At 41.0% G+C, this 19,695-nt stretch overlaps 1 protein-coding gene across 1 annotated transcript; it reads left to right on the top strand.

The window, feature by feature from the left end:
• The first annotated feature begins 1,124 nt into the window (after nucleotides 1-1,124).
• rnd1b (Rho family GTPase 1b) lies at nucleotides 1,125-11,912 on the top strand. Its single transcript, XM_069688874.1, has 5 exons — nucleotides 1,125-1,387; nucleotides 1,910-1,997; nucleotides 8,051-8,160; nucleotides 8,329-8,463; nucleotides 8,930-11,912. Exons 1-5 carry the CDS (start codon nucleotides 1,268-1,270, stop codon nucleotides 9,173-9,175), a joined length of 699 nt encoding a protein of 232 aa, XP_069544975.1. The 5' UTR covers nucleotides 1,125-1,267; the 3' UTR covers nucleotides 9,176-11,912.
• The last annotated feature ends 7,783 nt before the right edge of the window (nucleotides 11,913-19,695 follow it).

Below are 19,695 nucleotides of genomic sequence, written 5' to 3' on the forward strand. Positions count from 1 at the left end.
CAGCATGTGGGGGTATGAATGATATGGGCTGTTTGTGAACAAAGGCAAATTGCTTTGACCCACAGGGGCAAAAACTGCCAGAGCTGTGATTGGTAACAGTAAGTAAATTAGCCAAGAGGCTGCCAGATACAAAAGAAGACAGTTAATTGACTTTTATCTTTTAAATCTCCTTTTCCTAACAACGAGACACCTTTTCCATGCAGTAATAACCTTCAGGGAGTGAAAGTCAGTGTCTGAGAGTCTCCACGGGTATGAGCAGCACAAGTGAGAGAGAAGACCTCTGACTTGACCCTGTAGGAAGGAAGCTGGTCACTTATCAGGGGGCCTCACACCAGCCCACTACATGTCAGCATGGTTGTATTACACCTAACAGAACACTAACACAGGCCAGACCTCTGATCAGTAAACACTCACTCATATTATTAAAATCCTATCTGTCTGCAGTTTTACAAAGTTGGTAAGACATACTGGATATGAGAACTCAATCATCACTGTTAAATACTCACTCACATATTAAAAGATGATAAACTACTGCAGGGAATTTCAGAACAGTTGGCTCATTTTCGAAAAGAGAGAAGCCCAGTTGGGCTGATAAAACTAACTTGAGTGAAGTGCAAATTAAAGTAAACTAATTAGTCTGCTGTAGATCGGTCTATCAGTCCCATTGTCCTCAGTCAGTGATGTGCTATTGATTAAGTGAGTCGAGTCAATTTAATCAATGAGTTTGCAGCAGGCAGACAGGATCCACAGGTGACAAAACAGACTGGTGAAAATCAGTGCTAAAATTGAATATTAAAGCACTTAAAAAAAGGAAAACCCATGATCGAAATAGAAGTTGAAATTTCTGTAGTATTACCAGTGGCGTGGCAATACTAATAAGATCTGATTTTATTATTTTTTTTTTTTTTTAAAAGCTATGTAAATCTGTTAAATTCTACTTGTTATCATTTTTCACAATAATCTGGACTAAATCTTTTAATGAAACCGTCATTAGGCTGTGTTTGTTTTGTTTTTGCTCTCTGAGAACATCAGAGTTGGAGCAGCGAAGGGACGTTAGAAAGCCTGTGGAATGGTGAGCTCCTATTGGCTGCTGCGCTCCTGTATAAAGAGCCGCAGTGGCAAATTCAATCAGATCAACTGCGGGCATCCTCCGAGAGAAAGGAACCAGGACGCACTATCACACTGGGAACATTTCTGTACTCTTCTGCTGCTTGTTTTTATATATTTACTTCTTTAAAACAATCCACACTGGACCATCATTAACATCATGAAGGAAAGGAGAAATACGCAGCCGCTGGTGGTGAGATGTAAACTGGTTCTTGTGGGAGACGTTCAATGCGGAAAAACGGCGATGCTGCAAGTCCTGGCGAAGGATTGCTATCCAGAGGTATGCTCTAATGTGACTCATGGTTGTGAAAAACGAACTCATGAATGCACAGAGACCGGATCTTTATTTTGTTCACAGTCGAAGTGATAAGTTCTCATAAAATGATTGAAAATGGCAGAAAGAAAACGGTGCGTCTATTGCAGATAGTGAGGTTGCATGCGCATTTCACTAAAAATTCACGGTTCTAGTTTATTTTGTATTCACTAACCGTAATACGTAGTGTTAATTACATTAGCGTTTCATCATATTGCAATTTAAAATGTAGATTCGTCTCGATGCGTTTATGATTGTTCCATAGTATTGGACCGTGCTGTATATTTCCTGCAGCTGCAGTGATTTAAGTGATTGATGCAATAATCTATCAAAATTATAGGAAAAACATTGATTTAGTTTATCGTTTGACTGAACCCTCAGTGTGTGTTTTCGTGTTGTATTAATTAGCTAAATAACTTTAACCATTACCTGAAGCTGGCTGATTGACACCTCCTTACTAATGGCACCATGTTGCTAATTGCTCCTCAGACCTATGTGCCCACGGTATTTGAAAACTACACAGCCTGCCTGGAGCTGGAAGAGCAGCGAGTGGAACTCAGTCTGTGGGACACTTCAGGTAACTGATCACCTTTTTCCCTATGTGTGTCTGGCCTATATAGTACAGTATGTCCTGCCATCCTACCTGCAGCACTGAGGTGCTGGAATATCAGGCAATGCCCTGTTGTATTTAGCAAGTGTGTGTCTGAGCTGTAAGGAGAGCTGGCCTGTGATTTTCTTCTTAGAGATTCCTCTTTGTCCTGGCACAAGGAAATTGTCATGAGACTTTATTTGGAATAGAGGGGGTATGTGAAAGTGTTGTAAGATGATGTTAACAGTTGTTGGCAGGCCTCTTTGTTTCCATCCATTGTTGTGCACTTGTTGAACTACAGAGCCTCAAGCCATTTTTCAAATCTCCTACTTGCTCCTGATTGAATTTACTCTCATATTATCTGATGTCTGTTTGCACATGGCTGGATAAAGGACTGAGAGATCCACAAGTAGATTGCATTTTTTTGTGCCAAGTGTCCTTCACTGGAAACTAGGCAGAAAAACAGTGATTATTCCGCTTCACTAGTTGTTAATGCTGACTTTGTGCGTCATATGTTCATTTACACTAAGCGTGAAAAAGAGGGTCAATGTGTCATTGTGGATCTCCCGGGAGATCTGTTGTTCAGTGTGTTGACCTGAATACTGCGAACACGGGTCTGCGGCACCTGTTTGAGTCCCTTCATGCTCGCTGCACAATGGTTTCTCTTTGCAAACCACATTCCTCCCATCCATGCTCTCGTTGGATGTATCTGCGGCCTCTCTATAGGTCACCGTGGCTGAGCAAGCTAAGTGCGTGTTTTTTGTACATATACGTGTACAACAAATCCTTTATGTAACAGACCCACTTGTATAAGACGAGGCAGTATTTATGGTGTTCTCGTATATATTTTCCTCATATTATCATGAAGCGACGACAGGGGGAAAAAAGTGAGTGTAATTTCCCCTCCAGACCAAATCCTGTTTTTTAATCCCAGACTGTGGACCTTTGGTCTGGCCAGCAGGAGTGGGCCTGGTGCCGAGGGATGATGGGCACACAGAGACATCCTGTTGAGCAGGAAGGTTTTCTGGAGCAGACAGATAGGAGGGAGCTCAGAACTCTGATGACCTGCATTCTACTCCATATGCTTCCCCGGGTCACCCACTCATACATGATGATACGAGGGATTAAGACTGTGAATAGGACCACGGGGCCACCCCTTCTGACTGACCCAATGAGTTAGAGATGCTTTCTTTCTTTCTTTGACTCTTTTTTGCTCTCTTTCTTTTTCTTTCTTTCTTTCTTTCTTTCTTTCTTTCTTTCTTTCTTTCTTTCTTTCTTTCTTTCTTTCTTTCTTTCTTTCTTTCTTTCTTTCTTTCTTTCTCTCTCTTTCCAGCTTCTCTGCCCTCAATTACACTGTCTTCCTGCCCATCTCCATCATTTTTAAACATCCTCTTCTCTCTGTTGACCTCTTCGTCGCTTCCTTCAGACAAAATCCCAAATTGTTGTTACCCTCTGGCTAATTTGCATACGTCACCCGCTGACACAGGAAACAATGAACACAACCAATAACAAACACATACAGGAGTACAACGGATACAAGAGACACGGAGTACAACATATACTATACAGTACACAGAGCAGACAATGAACTCCCAAATTTGGCCACAAAAAGATACAATTAAGAAGTTATTCACAGTGATGAGTGTATTTTTTATTTACAACAGGTTTAATTTAAAAATTATTCACTCTTGTGTTCCACTGAGAGGAACCTGTGTGTTCCCACTCCCCTCATCTTTTATAGATGACTCTTTTATCAGAAGTACAGTATCTGCTGTCAAGCTCCTGGTGATGAATGACACTCACAGGGGGCTATTTGTTTGTGGCAGCATCCAGTTTCCTCCCCTCACTGTAATTTGCTCTAATTGCGTGGAGTTGTGCTGCAGCGGCCCCACCACACAAAGAGGGTCTCCTCATTATCCCAGCTCCCCTTCATTGATTGGTCTGACCTCATCACCGGCTCCACATGGCAGGCAGCTCCTTCTCCCAGCTCCGCCATGGATTTAGAGACGAAAATCAATCCACCGGTTTTAATCAGCCAGATCTGATCGGACATGAAGGGGGGGAAGAGAGAAAGAGGGGATGGCGAAAACCATCCGGTGGCTGTAACTCATGAATAGTGAATAATGAATCTCGTTATGGTGTTGGTGACTAATTTATTTCAGGTTCAATGAACTTGCTGATAAGGCCTTTGAGTTTCAAGGGATACTTAATATATATATATATATATATAATATGTTATTGTATGATATATAAATGAGATTGATTTGGAAGAAACCCAATATCCATTTAAGCTGATGAAACAATCTGTATAATTGTAAAATAGAGGTATTGTTAATAGACAATAATCATGTCAATAGTCAGCAGTCGTTTCTAATGGCCACTCAGCTTGTTATCATTTTTGGTTTGTTTAAGGGCTACAGCTAATGATTATTTTTATTATCAATCAATCATTCTTAAGATTAATCAATGAAGTGTTGATATTTCATAAAAATAGGAAATCCTCTTTTTCGGGAACTGGAACTTGCGGTGTCTGGTATTTTTCTATTATAAAGATGATAAACTGTCAAAATCAATATGTTATTGGAAAGTTTTCTGTATTTTCTGATCACAATTATTTTAGCAGTAGAAGTTTATACTTAAAATAAGTCAGTCAATTTATATAGGTTGTTTAAGTAAAGTAGCATTACAAATACATTTTTATCTAGCATGTATTAATTTTCACATTTGAACCCTTTTAACTTCAACATGTTGATTTTGCCTCAAACTGACTTTGTGACGGAGTGAAAAGATCTCTGAGAGTTCTCGTTTCATTCAAATGCAAATCAAGGCTTTTATTTAAACAATCTGTTGTTGGCTCAACTTCAAAATCCAGAATGTCATCAGCTTTGACAGTGTCTAAGTAAAGCTTGTTAACAGTTCCAATGTGCTGATGCTCAGGAACAAAGAGCTGTCCTCCTCTCTCTCCCTGCAGGGGGCCTCAGCAGCGATTCTGACTGGCTGATGTGAAAATAGTGAACAACTGTCTGATGCAATGTAGTGTGCTTTTTGGTCAGGCGGTGAAGTCCGTAGCAATCAGCTGCAGCAGCAGCAGCACCACAGCTCTTAGTAGGCTGAGTGTGGGTGGAGGGGCAGGCCTGCTCTCATCCCCAAATCTGTGAGTCATCCCATCACTGGATCATTAATCTGTCTGACCCCTGCATTCTCACTGTGAGAGGAGGAGTGCTAATGATGAAAACGGGCTATGTCACTCACTTGATTTAGCACACATGCAAAAAAGTACACTCACACGCTCACTCATGCACACACAGAAGAGCGGATCCTCCCCTCCCCCACCTGTATGCTCCAACACAAGGCCTGCCGTCTCAGCCTGGGAAGCCTACTTCCACTCTGGCCCAGTTTCCACCACGACACTCGGCTCTGGGCACCGCACCATCAAGACGGATGAAGTTGAGCTCAGCCACAAGAATTTGGTTATACTCTTTTCTTTTCCTGCCATTCCCCCAGTTAGTCAGCCTCACTCCCCCATGTTTCATGCCTCAGAAACTCTCCATCTGTTGTACAGGCATTCTGTTCAAGAAAAAGAAGGATAGAAAACATTTGGGCCGTGCTTAGGGCACTGAACGGGCTTCGATCTGTCCATGCAAACCATTCTCTGGTTTGTTCCTATGAAAAAAAGAAGAGAAGAGAGTGAAAGAGACAGACACGGGTACCCTGTGATATCAGACTGCAGGGGTTGAAGGATTAATGGCATAGGAGGGCTCTTTGTGATGTGCCTCAGTGGGGTACACTCTTGCTTTCCCTCCTCTCGTGCTCGTGTCTTTTTTCTTGTCACAATAGAAACAGCTATTTCTTCCAAGATTAGAAACTGGGTCCTGGAGAGCTTGGAAAGAGCTGCTGAGGCTGCTACTGTACCCAAGTAGCAGACTGAGGCAACATAACTACTAATATTTACACATTGATGTAATTATTTATTCTTTCTTCTAAAAAAAAATGTGATAAGTATGTTTACTGGTTCGTTCTTTTGTCCGAAACGAGAGATATAATTGATTTTATGTGAGGGGTGGACTCCTGGATGTCCCCTCCATCTCCCTCCCGTGTTGGCAGGGTAACTAATTTGTCAGCTTTAATTGTAAAGGCTCTTGGATCGCCGGTTCAGCTTTCCATTGATCGCTGCATTTAGATCAGTGGCCGTTTAATGCAGAATCACACCCTGTTTCCAGGCTCTTTGGTAACCCTTTGCAAAAGGTCGAGAAGATTTGTAGAGCACCCTGCCTCTGACTCTCCTCTGAGACACCTCAGAAACACAACACACACTTTCATCATCCCAGTGGTGCTAATTTTTCTGACTCTAATTTGTGTCAATTTTCACACTCTGCCAACACAAAGTTGTGTGGCTTTTCTGCTGCAGCCCCAGGTGTAAACGATGTTGAGGCAATAATGTAATTTGCATTCTTATAATGGTAACATCTGTCGTCTTTGTGGAGCTACAGTCGTCGTAAATCGTTTGCTGTAATCAAAATGTTTCAGTTCATTTCTATTTAAGAGTAGAACAAATTCATTTCTGTTGTTAAATGCCTAGAAACAGAGTTATACCAACAAGCTTGTCCTTTTGTTCTTATGCAGCCGTGTTTACTTTCTTCAGGACATTCAGTCCTGAGGAATTTCATCACAGCTTGTCATTATTCCACTCACAGCACCCGGCAGCTGGCAAATTCAGAATTACCCTTTGATACTGTGGAAAATCATTAACTATTCATGAAACTGATCTATATGCACACATCCATGTTGTGTGTGCTTTTTTACATTTTCTTCTCATGCATGTGTTTTTTTCACGCTATAAATCAATTAGGATGGTTGTGTAATGTCTAATGAGTGGTTACACAGACTGCTTTTGTTATCTGTTGCTATAAGAGGAACACCGACTCCCTTTTGGGATTCACAGAGACTAAAGTAAACATTGAGCGGGTCCACTTCTGTTTCATCTGATAACAGATTCGGTTTACCTCTGGCTGCAGCCAAATTTAAATACTATGTGTTTTCAGGTGTGGTGTTTGTTGTTGTGAATGTATGTCTTTTTGTGTTGATGGATGCATGTCTGTAGTCCCCAACTCTGCTGCAGAGCGGAGGAATGTCCCCAACAGTAGGTGGGTGGGCAGTTTGTGGTGTAAAATGATTGATTGGCAGTTAAGGCGAGCCTTTATAGAGAGGTGGGAGGAATGCCTGATGTAGATGGTGGATTCCAAGGCTGTTGCTGTGGTAACAGAGGGACTGGAGGTATTGCTCGCCGAGCAGAGGAGTTTTGGGGGGGTGGGTGGCTTACTTAAGGATTCTGAGCATGAGTGGGAGCGTCTGCCTGCCCCGAGCCCTACCGTTCCACTTGCGTAATCTACTGCAAGAGAAGATCAATGAGGATTTAGTGCTCGATTGTCATCTTCTCCCCCTCTGAAATGCCAGCAAAGGATATAGGGGCAGGGAAAAAAGCAGTTTCAGGAACAGCAAAGTGAAGCTCAGCAGGAGAAAGTGATGCCGATTGCACATAATCCCTGCAGCTGTGTTCTCCCGCTCTGCCTCTGCTGTCTCAGTCACACTTTTTTGCCATGACCGAATAATACTTGTTACAGCAATTGACACCTGAAACAATTTTACATGAATTGATTATTGCCTCAGCACATGAACTTCTACACATTTCACAATGCAAACTAAGCCTAAAGCCTTGTGCCTTTGATGTGAAAATGTCCTTTGTAAAGTGGCACAGGGAACATATGTGCATGTCCTCACAGTTTGAAAAATGCTAAAAGACTGTGTAACATCAAACATTCAACAAAAAACTTTTGGAGGAGCTTTTAAACGATAGTAACCTCAGCAAAGAATGGCAACACTGAAAGTTTACTTTGTAAAAGACAAAAATGTTTTTGAGCATCTAAGTATTTATAAGAAAAGGTGGGATGGCACATTTAAAATCAGAGATGCCTGTGCATATTTTCAAATTTAGTCTTGTTTTTTTATCTACATTAACGACGCTCTCCTCTCTACCTTTCTAGGTTCTCCGTACTATGACAATGTGAGGCCACTGTGCTACAGCGACTCGGATGCAGTTTTGCTGTGTTTTGACATCAGCCGCCCGGACACTGTGGACAGCAGTCTGAAGAAGGTAATGGCTTCAGGACTTCACTGTCATAATAATTTTCTGTTCTTGCCTGTTAAGATTTCTTGTCATGCAAGTGTACCTTAGCGTTGAACATTGTATTGTATATTTACAGGTTATTGTTTACTGTACACTTTGGATAAATAGACCCACTAAAGTGATTTGTGTCCACAGTGGAAAACTGAAATCCTGGACTTCTGTCCGAGCACACGTATCCTGCTCATTGGCTGTAAGACCGACCTCCGCACAGATGTCTGCACACTGATGGAGCTGTCCAATCAGAAGCAGACTCCCATTACCTACGAGCAGGTGAGACAAAAAAAACAGACATAGTTTGTCAGGAATATAGTCCGTGTTGAATCAAGACTATTAACAAAAAACATGCAAATATACTTAAATGGTACAGTTACAGTTTTTCTTTTTAGAAGTTATCCCGTCACTTACTTTTATAGAAGGGCTGTCAAGTATGTAAAAATAATCAAATTAGCTTTACTTTGAACTTCATACCCCACATGTTAGAGGTTATTTTCAGTTGCATTCTGAAATGTTTCCAAAACAATTTGAGGATTTTAACTTATTGATTGCTTGAAATATTTATTCGCAACAATATAATTAGTAACCTCTTGGAGTCAATGGGGTTTCATTTTACAGCATTTTTAGGACTTCACAAGTTTTCGTAGATTCCAGACTATATGATAATTTATTTTTTAAGTGAAGTTTAGCGAAGGATATTCTGAACATAATGACATGATGATATTCCCTCAATTGATTGCAGGGCTCTGCTATGGCCAAGCAGTTGGGTGCAGAGGCGTACCTGGAGTGTTCGGCATTCACCTCCGAGAAAAGCATCCACAGTGTTTTCCGAACCGCAGCGATGGCCTGCATCAACAAGCTGCAACCTCTCCCGAAGCCCAGCCCCACCCGCCGCCTCTCCAAAAGACTTCTCCACCTGCCCAGCAAGTCAGATTTGCTCTCCTCCACCTTCAAGAAGGAGAAGGCCAAGAGCTGCTCGGTAATGTGAGTGGAGACCTCTTGGGTTACAGTCTTCACATGCGACCCCCATCCCCTGCCTCTTTGGTCTCGGGGAAGGGGGGGTGGGCACGATGGTTTTATCAGGGTTACCTGCTGAATCCTTCCCTCACCCTCCCACAAATCAAACACCCCTCAGAAGAGGTGGACACCTCGCTGTCCACTTGCTCCTGAACCTTTTAGCGCACCTCCATCATTTTCCACTGTTTATCTTGCTTTCAAACAATCAATACCAGTCAAGGTTTGATCATCGAGCTATCATTTTTCGCCTGTAAACAGTATGCAACTACAAATGGTGTTACATCTCTCTGATTTTACTATCTATAGGCACATGTTGATTTTGTCCAAAATGGAAATGTGCAACGTGTGACGTTTAATCTTGTGATGTAAATGCCTCTCGGAGAATTCAATGGATATTTTTCTCAATACAAAAATAAATCTAGCATGAAATCGTCAGGAATTACCAAAATCCTATACATCCCTCCTAGTCAGGTGTGTGAGGTGTAAAATAACGTGTCCCTGGTTTCCCCATTTAGTGAAAGTACAGAGATGTACAGGGAGTAATGGGACAAACCACGGTGAGAGCTATTAAATGGAGAACTGTTCTTATTGTCTCAGTGGTGATGAGAGCAGGGATAAGAGCTGTGAGCGCCGGCTGCTGTGCAGAAAGCAGTCTAGACTATATCAACATGCATGGATTGTTGATGCATGGTTGTGTAGCTCTGGACATCACTGCTCCGCAGACTTTCACTGGACTAAGTTGAAGAGGCTGAGGAGGCTCTGTGTATGCAAAATGACTGCAGAAAAAATTACTGCAGAAATGAGGACACTAAATATAAGCAGAAGTTTAGCTGGGCTTCCAGTGTCTCTGCTGTCACTGCTGGAGTCGTAATTCTGGTGATGGGACAGACACATTGTAATAGACGGAAAACGATGCCTTTGTTGTGACCAGCAGCGTAAAACACAAACGGCTCAGTGTCAAGCTGTTGGGTGTTATTTATGAAGCTGTGGCTGGTTAATGATGCCAGTCAGAGTGTTAGTAGGCGTATTTAAAAGCATAAGATTACTCCTACCTGAGTCGGACTGACTGGTAATATTCAAATATTCTTCGGGAAAGATTTGTAGCATTGTGTTGTTGACAGTTTTTCAACAATTCTCAAATCGTATGCAGTTTCGAAAAATGCCTTTCATATCATGTTCCCAGAAGTCATTGAGATTTTTGAATACTGTAATTGCTGTAATATGCCTGTGGATTCTCACATTTGCATCAATCCAATGTAGCACTCCAAGCCTGACTCAATTCTTCCACGAAGACTCTTAATTTTTGTTTTGCACACACTTGTTAATCTACTGACCTCCAATAAGCCGCACTTACTGTAGGTTACAATGACTACGGAGCAAAAAATTGGATGCTTTTCTGAGCTTAAATCTTTGGCTTCATGGTTATGTGTGTGTGCAGCATTGATCTCTGTGCTTTTAACCATAAAGCAATAACGATTTAAGTGCTTGTGATGCCAGATAACCTGTGTGGCAATAAAGACGCAGCTTTGTGATTACTCTCATGCTAAAAGTGCTCCATGGACCGACATGTTATGGATTGAAACCATCTCTGCTATACAAAACAGCTGCTGATCTGTGTTTGCCGCTCCTTCTCCGTGTAAGTAGCCGCTGGTATATAGAATAACCAATGACAATGTTGTGCTATAAAATAGGTCAGACTAAGTGAATAAGAGGGAACAATGCTCCTTGAGCTGGAGATGTCAATTTTACATAAACATGATAAAAAAAATAAAAAAAAGCACAAGACTTGCTTGAATTGTTGAGTTGACAATAACGTGCTTTTAAAATTGGAAATATGCTTCAAAAGTCCAACAACTATTAATTAAGGGTTAGTGTGAGGGGAAAAAAAAAGAAAATAACGTGGGGAAAAGGAGAACAAGTAAACAAAATGCACAGGCTGGCCCTGTCCAAAGAAAGCTATTTTTCCATTCTTCTTTTTGTGTACGTGTATTTTTGTGTATTTAAAAGCATGATGTGAGTCCCCGTGTTGTTTGGAATTATTTTCCTGAAATGGCTGTCGTGTCTCTTTACGGAGCTGTAGACTGCCCCCGGTAGTTGGAGGAACCTAAAGTGGTGATTTGCACAAAGGCTTCCAGTTCATGGTCACACACCAAATTCCTTAGCATTGCCTAGCAACAATTCAGCGCAGAAAACACAGAGAGCAGCTCCTGGGTTGGTTGTGTGGACAGATAGGGTTAGCTCACGAGCAGACATCCTCACATCCGTTATTACAGCTTATGCATTTATTGCCGAGCTTATTAAAAAAACATTTCTTGATATTTTTCTTGGGTTAGGGAGCTGATGTTCGTCCCTCTGAAAATGGGTTACATGAGCGTTTCGATGACCATGTCAGTTAATATGCAGCCTTTGTGTTGTAGTCAGTGTGTGGTAAAATGGTGCAGTCAAACTCCAAAGCATGTCCTATTAAAGTTGTATGATTGTACATACCGTCTCTTGTTTTATAGTCATTGTAAGGCATCTTGAGGGATGTCACATGGGAATATTGTTGCTGATGTGAATATTTATTTGGTAGCTGCCTTTTTTGATCGATATGTACACTTGTTTAAAATCTATTTTGGAAATTTGATTTTTTTGTTTTTTGTTTTGTTTTGTTTTTTGTTAATTGCTGTGTTAATAAAGCTTGCCCTATCCGGCACCCTATAAATGTTGTTCCTGTCAGTGTTTTGAACGCATGCTTATGAAAGTGTTTCACTGATAGTGAACAGATGTCTTGGGAAGCGTATCTCTTCAATCATCTCTGCAGGAAGTGAGGTGCTTAGCTTTTTCACTCTATCAGTGCTAATAATGGCTTTATTAGGCCGCGTGTCACTGGATGCATGCAGAGCATGTCTCATTAAAGATAGAGCAAATTTAAATCAGGGTGGAGGGGGGATTACTGTCATTTTCCATTACTTAAACCCTGATCTCAGATCAAAGTCACTGTTCAGGGAGTTATAATCACAGACTGATAAAATAAATAACTTGTCAAATGTCAAATTGAGAAGTGCTTAACTGGATAATAAACACAATGGGGATTGGATAAAAACAAAGGCTTTGATATCCACAACTGTCAAAATTAAGATGCCTACTTTGAGTAATGGATTAAAAGAAAACAAGTATGTTTGTGTAAAATAATAATCATATATTACAGACAGACAGACAGGATACAGACAGACAGACATCCTTACTTCTGAAGATGCACAGGACTGCTGCTCTCATCTGTCTTCAAACACACCACATCTGGCCGCTGCCAGCTGCAGAGGTGACTTAAACTGGCCTGATGCCACAGAATGTGGCAGTGGTGCTAGCAGGCCAGCCAGCACATGTGCCCTCACATTTCCTGTCAATGCAACAGACTCTAACTAGTGTTAATGAGCTCTAATGAGACTGTGCAGTGAGTGTGGCGTTTGCAAGGGCGCAACAAGGAAAAGTAATGTCTCTCTGGCCTTTTGGAAGTGAATTGGTCACAATGGAAGTGTCCATGTTTACAGTGCACCCTAAATTTGAACATGTCTACATTTTTTACCTATACTTAAGGGCATATTAATCAAATATACAAACATGTCATCACTTTTTCAATTGATATGAAGCAAAATTGTTATTCAGTTGAAGTCAGGCCACTGAATACATTCACTCTCTTTTTGCTCTGTCTTGCTCTCCACCAGCTCCTGGGTGAAATACCCAACTCTTGAGATATCATAAATGCGATATCGCAAGGACACCTCAAGGGAATTTCTTCAAATGTGGCCCAAACATTCACTTAAACTGAAGGATGCAATTATTATTTGCAATTATTATAATTATTTGTTTTTCAAGGTCAAAGGTTAAAAGTCAATGTTAACTCATGGAGAGAACACCAAATTATCAGGTGAGGTAAACCTTTTCCTTGGGATACAGGACATAATTGTGTTGGTGTTGAATATCTGAGATGAACTCATCAAAATGTTTCGAAACACTGGGCAACTGGTGTGTGGGTGTTGGACCCGAGTTGCACCGAGGTCAACAAACCTCTTGCTGCTTTTTGCTAAAAACAAAGTGAATTATGGGCCGTTAGAGGGATGAATGCTGGCACACCTGGGGCAGAGGCTGACATTGTACACATGCAGACACACACACACACACTGGGTGTGAGGACATGTAAATGGGCCACATACGCTGCTAGTCGTAGTAAATTAGGCCAACATCTGGACAGGCACAGAGAATTCAATTGCCCACTCAGCTGTAGCTTGTACCTCGAGGGCTTGGTTAAGGAGAAGTGGCATCATGGCACAGTCCAGTGAGCTTCAGGATCAACACTGCCACTTTGTTGATACTTTGCCATCCACAGCCACCTTAGAAAACCTTTGTCTCCGACACAAACATCAGGCCACTTTCACCAAGGATGACTGCCTCACCATGGACAAAAGCGGTGTGTGTGTGTGTGTGTGTGTGTGTGGGGGGGGGGGCACCGGCAATTTACTGTGCTTTGTAACACCTTGGATTCATTCTGATTCACACACATTTTCAACTAATCAGAAAATCCCTCCACATCACAGAATTACCTTCACAACAGTGGCAACATTATTATCCTATATCTTGATGACATTTAAATCAATAAATTTAAATGTCTAATATAGATTGATGATGCACCAACAACGCATATTCTGATTTTTTTTTTTTTTTTTTTTAATTCAAAGGAAAATGCAACCAACAGATGAATGAAGAAATAAATATGACTGATGATTTAGTGCAGTGCGTCAGTGTTCATGCTGGACTGGACAGTTTTCCTGCAGGTCTGGATGGTGGTATAAAGGGTGATCTGAGGGGAATTGTGCAGCACTGAGTGGACAGCCCTCAGTGCTGTTGTGTAACATTAACATCATGTTCTAGGTCCTCATATAACTCTCAGCAAGGACACAGCAACACAACAGCACAGTCCAGAAGTAATATGTCACTTTGTTTCCTGTTTGTGTGCAGACAGATTCAAATCAGTCATAATGATGGTGCACATGAATGCTAGAGCAAAAACAAACTGTGTCCATCTCCATCCGTCTGTGCAGATATGTGTTCATCTTTGATTACTGATCAGGTGTGATGAGGTATCGAGGCCTGCAGTGTGTGCTCTGTCTCTGTGTCTCTCTTGCTCGCTTACACACAACAGATTCACAGCCTCTGCCGCAGTGCAGGGCAAGGCCAGAATATCCAAACCCATCAGCTTCCTATTCAGACAGTTGTACACACATAAAGGTGTTTTGTGACTAGAATCAACAGGACATGGTCACAACACCTCCTGCTTTTTACCCTACAATTTCTGGTGATAGAGTTTATATTTTTAAATTATGCCTACTTTTTCACGGTAGTCTCAGAAGAAATCATGTAGGCAATAAAGATGAATATCATGAGCAATTCCAAATAGCTTTTTATATCACTATTTATCTGTTTTGTTTTTTTAGCCTTGCTGGTGGCATGACTGTAGAGAGGCCAGACTGTCTGTTCATCTATTTGCTCCAAACTCAAATATTTTGAACTTGATTGCTATTAAATTAGATACGGATGTTTATGAGGATAAATTCTACCAACTTTTTTGATTTCCTGAATTTTACTCTACATGTACAAGACACATTTTTACAGAATTTTGTATAGACATTTATATTTCCTAGAAGATGAATCCTCATGACTCATGGCGATCCTCTGACTTTTTTAACCACCACAAGCTTGATATTTGAAGATCCGAGTGAAAAGCCTCTTTAACGGTTTGCCCTGAAATTTGCTGCAAACCTTCAACCCTTACAGAATGCCACCAGCATGTCTGTATTCTTGTTATCAAATCCTCATAAAGACATAATTATTTTACACACATACACAGCACCAGTAACCATGTACCTGAAGAGATTTTCGCTGTCTGTCTTCATGCTCATGGAGGACTAAGCACTATGCAGCAGCTCCTCCACAACCCCCTTCTGTGTGTGACCTCTGACCCTAAACTCCCCTCTGTGACTAAATCTACGGCTCTCTTGGAGCTCTCTCTTGACCTTGTGTCTCCCCTGCAGCACCACCAACGTGCTCAGTCAAATGTGAGCAATTGTTTAATCTTCCCTGTGGCCACAGTGGGAAAGCGCAAGTTGTTTACCTGAAGCTGAATTGTTTTTTGATTTTTGGTTTGTTTTTTTAAGGAAGGAAGGAAATTGAGAAATCTTGCTGTTTTCATCATGCAAATCATGCAAACTGAGCAGATGCTGTTGAATGAGTAATCATCAGTTTATTCCTCTCATTATACACTATTTGTATGTGTGAGTATTGCCTCTGGTAAATGTTTTCCTGATCCCATTTGACAGAAGAGCAAATTCACACAATTTTGTTAACATAAAATGGCAGCAATTTATTGATAGAAAATACAAATGTTTGCATTATAGTTCAGAGCTTACACGGGAGATTAAGTTGTGCATGACGTGGGTGCCTGGTGCCAAGTTTTAGTGTTATATGTTATATGTTTTTATCTTTTAATCCAAACATCTGATGTCAGACATAAAAGGTCCATTGTCATGTTTAATATTGTACAATTCATTACAAATAAACAATATAAAAGATTTTTAAATGTATATAAGATTTTAATGCATGCATATACTGTATATATATCAGTTTGATACTGAGGATTTTCCCCACAGAGAGAGCACCAATTCAAACCTTACATCTAAAGCATAAAGTAGAGACACAGACAAACAACATGCACATGCTCCGTGCCCTTCTTTGTGATCACTGGGCAACCGCACACAAAGGCCAAGGCGTGCTCTGCTGCGCACAATGTGACACTGTTTGTGCACGACAGGGTGAGCACTGAGCTGTACCGTTAACACACAGACACACACATAGAAACACACACAGTGGATTTGGCTACAGGCCACATCCTGCATGTGTCTGCACAAGCCAAAAGATCCAGCACAGTGCCCATAAGCACCATCCCCTCAGCTGCACCAGCGGAGAAATAAGCAGGGTCCGATGCTTTGTCCTTCATGCTGATTAAAATGCTAGATTAGGTTGGCTGCAGCAGACTGAGTGAACAGCAGTAATAATTACTCCATAATTACACCATATTGTGTCTCTGGTGTGTTTCCGTTTATTTGTTACTCTGTGGTCATGTGCATAAGCACTGCTTTAATTTCACAAATCAAGGCAGCCTAAATTGATAGATGAACCTCCTCCAAAACCCAAATAAAACATGAGCATCCATTAAAAAGACTAGTTCATTCCTCCAAGGAGAGGACATCTCCATCAGTGACCAGTGTGCATGCATGTGCGTGCATGTGTGCAACTGTTATCCTTAAGGTCCCTGCAGCTATTAGAGAAGTATTAGCGGGGGGAAGGATGGGAGACAGACAAAGAGAAGGCCGAGCTTACTGCAGGCTGCACTCTGCTCATTTTTGTCTCCGCCACTCCTCTTTCGGGAACCATGGCTACAGGCAGGAGCATGTGCTTTTAGTGGTCTAAGGGAGCGTGAGGTGTGTGTGTAGCTTAGTCCGAGATGCACACGGGACCAGAGGGCCCTCCCACTGAGCAATAACTCTCCTGCTCCTACTTCGGTGGGGGGATGCAAAGATGGGAGGATATCTTCTCTAGCTCAATGTTTTTAAATCTGACTTCAAAATAAAGGGGACTTTGAAAGGGGAGCCGCTCCATACATGCCCTGCTACAACAGATACGGACACTGGAGTGTTAAAGAAACAGGGGTGGGTCTAAGAGAAACACTGAGAAATGACATTGATCCTAAGTGGCAAGGGAGCTGTAAAATCACCGAGAATATACACACTAGAGGGATGTTCTTGCATGTATATACTCAAAGGGGGAACTGAAGCATAGAGCCAATGCGGATTACATAAGCACTGCATTAAGAAGAGGTCCTTGTAGGCTGGCAACATCCAAAGGAAACTGAAATGAACCAAGTTGCTGTGAAGATTGACAACATTTGAGAAAATATAACACTGGCAAAGATGGTCATTCTATCTTTTAAGGAACGCAAGCAAGCAAGACTTTACGATTAGAATAATCATTTCGCTGGTATTTGATTTACTGATCTGCGACATTTTCATTCTGGGGATGACTTGGGTATGGAGTCATGACAACGACAGGTATCATATCTATAAGAAAAACATGTTTCCTTTTTTTTTTTTTTTTTTAACATACAGGAGGAAGAGGCAGATGAACAGTGCAGGGCTGGGGGTTGGGAGGAGGCAGTGGAGCTGCACAGATACCTTTTTAAAAGGAAATATATGAGCCCTTTTTTACCATCTTACAGCAGAGTATATCTTCTTATCTAATTATAATAGAGATGTATCAGATCTTCAGTGACTCATAGCAATATCCCCCAGCACATTCAGTGTGTACTTTATATACAGAGGCAGCACTATTATACACACAAGACAGTTTATGAACTCAGTACACTAGTCTGGCTGGATATGGCCTCTTGCCAACTGCCAATCTGAGCATCCACATAGCTTCTGTCAACTCCAGTGACTTCTAGGAACGGGAACACTATTAGTTGACAAACCTGGCCATCTTTTGAGAGGAAATGAAAAAGGTTATGACACTGTGAAATCATTGCATTTGTGTCAGTGACTAAAAATATGTGCTACTCTAAAACATACAGATAACAAATTCCAGATTGTGTAACTCAACAATAAATATTTGCCTTGACCTCTTGCAGATTGACAGGTGGTGCAGTGTGTGTTTTCTTTTTATTCTAGATGAAACATTTATTTTTGTTAGACATTCTATATTTAGCCATCACCTGTCAGCCGGTGTCCACGCATAAACAATGTGATATAACATCTAGTTTGGGAAATACAGAGATTACAATTTTCAGGACGGTACCATGATGCCCTACTTTCTGCAGGATTGCTCAGCTCATTAAACCGAGTTCTGGATGTGTGCTGCTAAAGGCAATAAGCAGGGCTGCATAAGATGAACACTAGGCCTACTGTTGGTAAAAAAAGAAAGGTTGAATAAATATTTCAAGGAATAAGGACAGTGTTATAGGGATCCTGTTTGATGATGCTATCTGGCAGAGGAGAATATCTCCTTGCATTATTCACCTTTAAAATAGTGCAAAATTAAGCACTTTGAGATAAAAGAGAAGTTTTCAATCAATGCAGTGTCTAGATACTTGCCGTCTGTTACTGTGCAACACATCAGCTCCAAAGATAGTCCCGCAGAGGATTTACATCCGCCATCTGTCTGTGTTCTCCCTCTGAAAGCTATTTCTTCTTTTTTTCCTCTGTTTCTTTCCCCTCCTGTCTTTGACTCACATATTCCTGGGTTTTTGATTCACAGCTGCTTCAGGGAGGGCATCTTTGAAAAGTAAATATGCATTCTCACTGAGTTGCTATCCTTTCTGCAAAGATACTGACTGTTGAAGGCTTAGAGGCACCTTTCTGACAGGAATCAGTATGCCACACAGGCAATATTCAAATGCTCTCTCTCTCTCCCTGCTCTCCATTTTGAATTACTGTCATGGCCTCTAATGTTTTAAAGAGCTCTCAAGGGGAGACATAGTATTTATAAGTCTACATTGTGTTTAACTAAAGAACTTCATCGTATTCATCTCATTTCTCAAACATTTTTAAATTAATTTTTTATTTTATTTTGAGGCTCACAAATCAATAGCTTACATTTTGTTTGCATTAAGATTTATACAGTATGTATGAAACGACTTGTTCCACGGCAGTTTGTGAGTGGTGCCATATTTGCTGGAATAATTTATTCCTGCCAATTTATTAATTTCCTGGACTGTTAGTAACTGTATTTCATAATTCTTAATTTTCCCCAATATCCAGTTATATTATAAGTGGGGGGAAATAGTTGTGTTCTGAATATTAAAATGTACCTTTGTCATAGTTTTGTCTTTTAATATTGTCATTACACTGGGTGGAAGAAAATATCCAACCTATTTTAATAACCACACCTGAAAGCTTATTAGCGCTCTCAAGCATTAAGTCTGAAAAGTCATCATGCAGGCAGGATATTGTGTATAAAAAGTTTCATGTACCTCTCAGGTTCCATAATAGGAGATTGGATATCGCTTAAAAATATTATTACCTGTCTGAGAAAAGGACACTGCACACACTGTAATAAACATATACTGACAGATTGCAACAAGTATGACAAACGGGGGGCGGGGGGATTCATGTCAGAAGAAGAACACGAAGATTTTGAAATCATCATCTCTTATGTCTATTTCCTTCCTGCCTCTGTGTTTTTACCGCCAGTTCTTGTGCTCACCTGTGTCTCAATTGCCCATCAGCACTGTGTATCTGCAGTCATCCAGCCTCCTCCCACTTCAGTTCTTATTCCATTGCTTTCCAGGTATTTACTCTCTTCCTTTGTGATTTTTGTCAGTTCCTAATTTTCGTTTCTTTTATCTGCTTGCTTGTGTTTGTTTGCTTAAAACTGGTGAAAAATGATGTGAGGAAAGCTTTGCTT

The sequence above is a fragment of the Brachyistius frenatus genome, unplaced genomic scaffold (genome assembly GCF_029030835.1).
Source record: "Brachyistius frenatus isolate BFR_SWC_R1_liver_20210118 unplaced genomic scaffold, ASM2903083v1 Contig_6, whole genome shotgun sequence".
NCBI lineage: Eukaryota > Metazoa > Chordata > Actinopteri > Embiotocidae > Brachyistius > Brachyistius frenatus.

Bases quoted from the DNA above. Each gene is read 5' to 3' on its own strand.
- rnd1b (XM_069688874.1), top strand. From the start codon at position 1,268: ATGAAGGAAAGGAGAAATACGCAGCCGCTGGTGGTGAGATGTAAACTG. The intron at 1,388-1,909 runs GTATGCTCTAAT...ATTGCTCCTCAG, and splicing joins CGAAGGATTGCTATCCAGAG to ACCTATGTGCCCACGGTATT. The intron at 8,464-8,929 runs GTGAGACAAAAA...AATTGATTGCAG, and splicing joins CTCCCATTACCTACGAGCAG to GGCTCTGCTATGGCCAAGCA.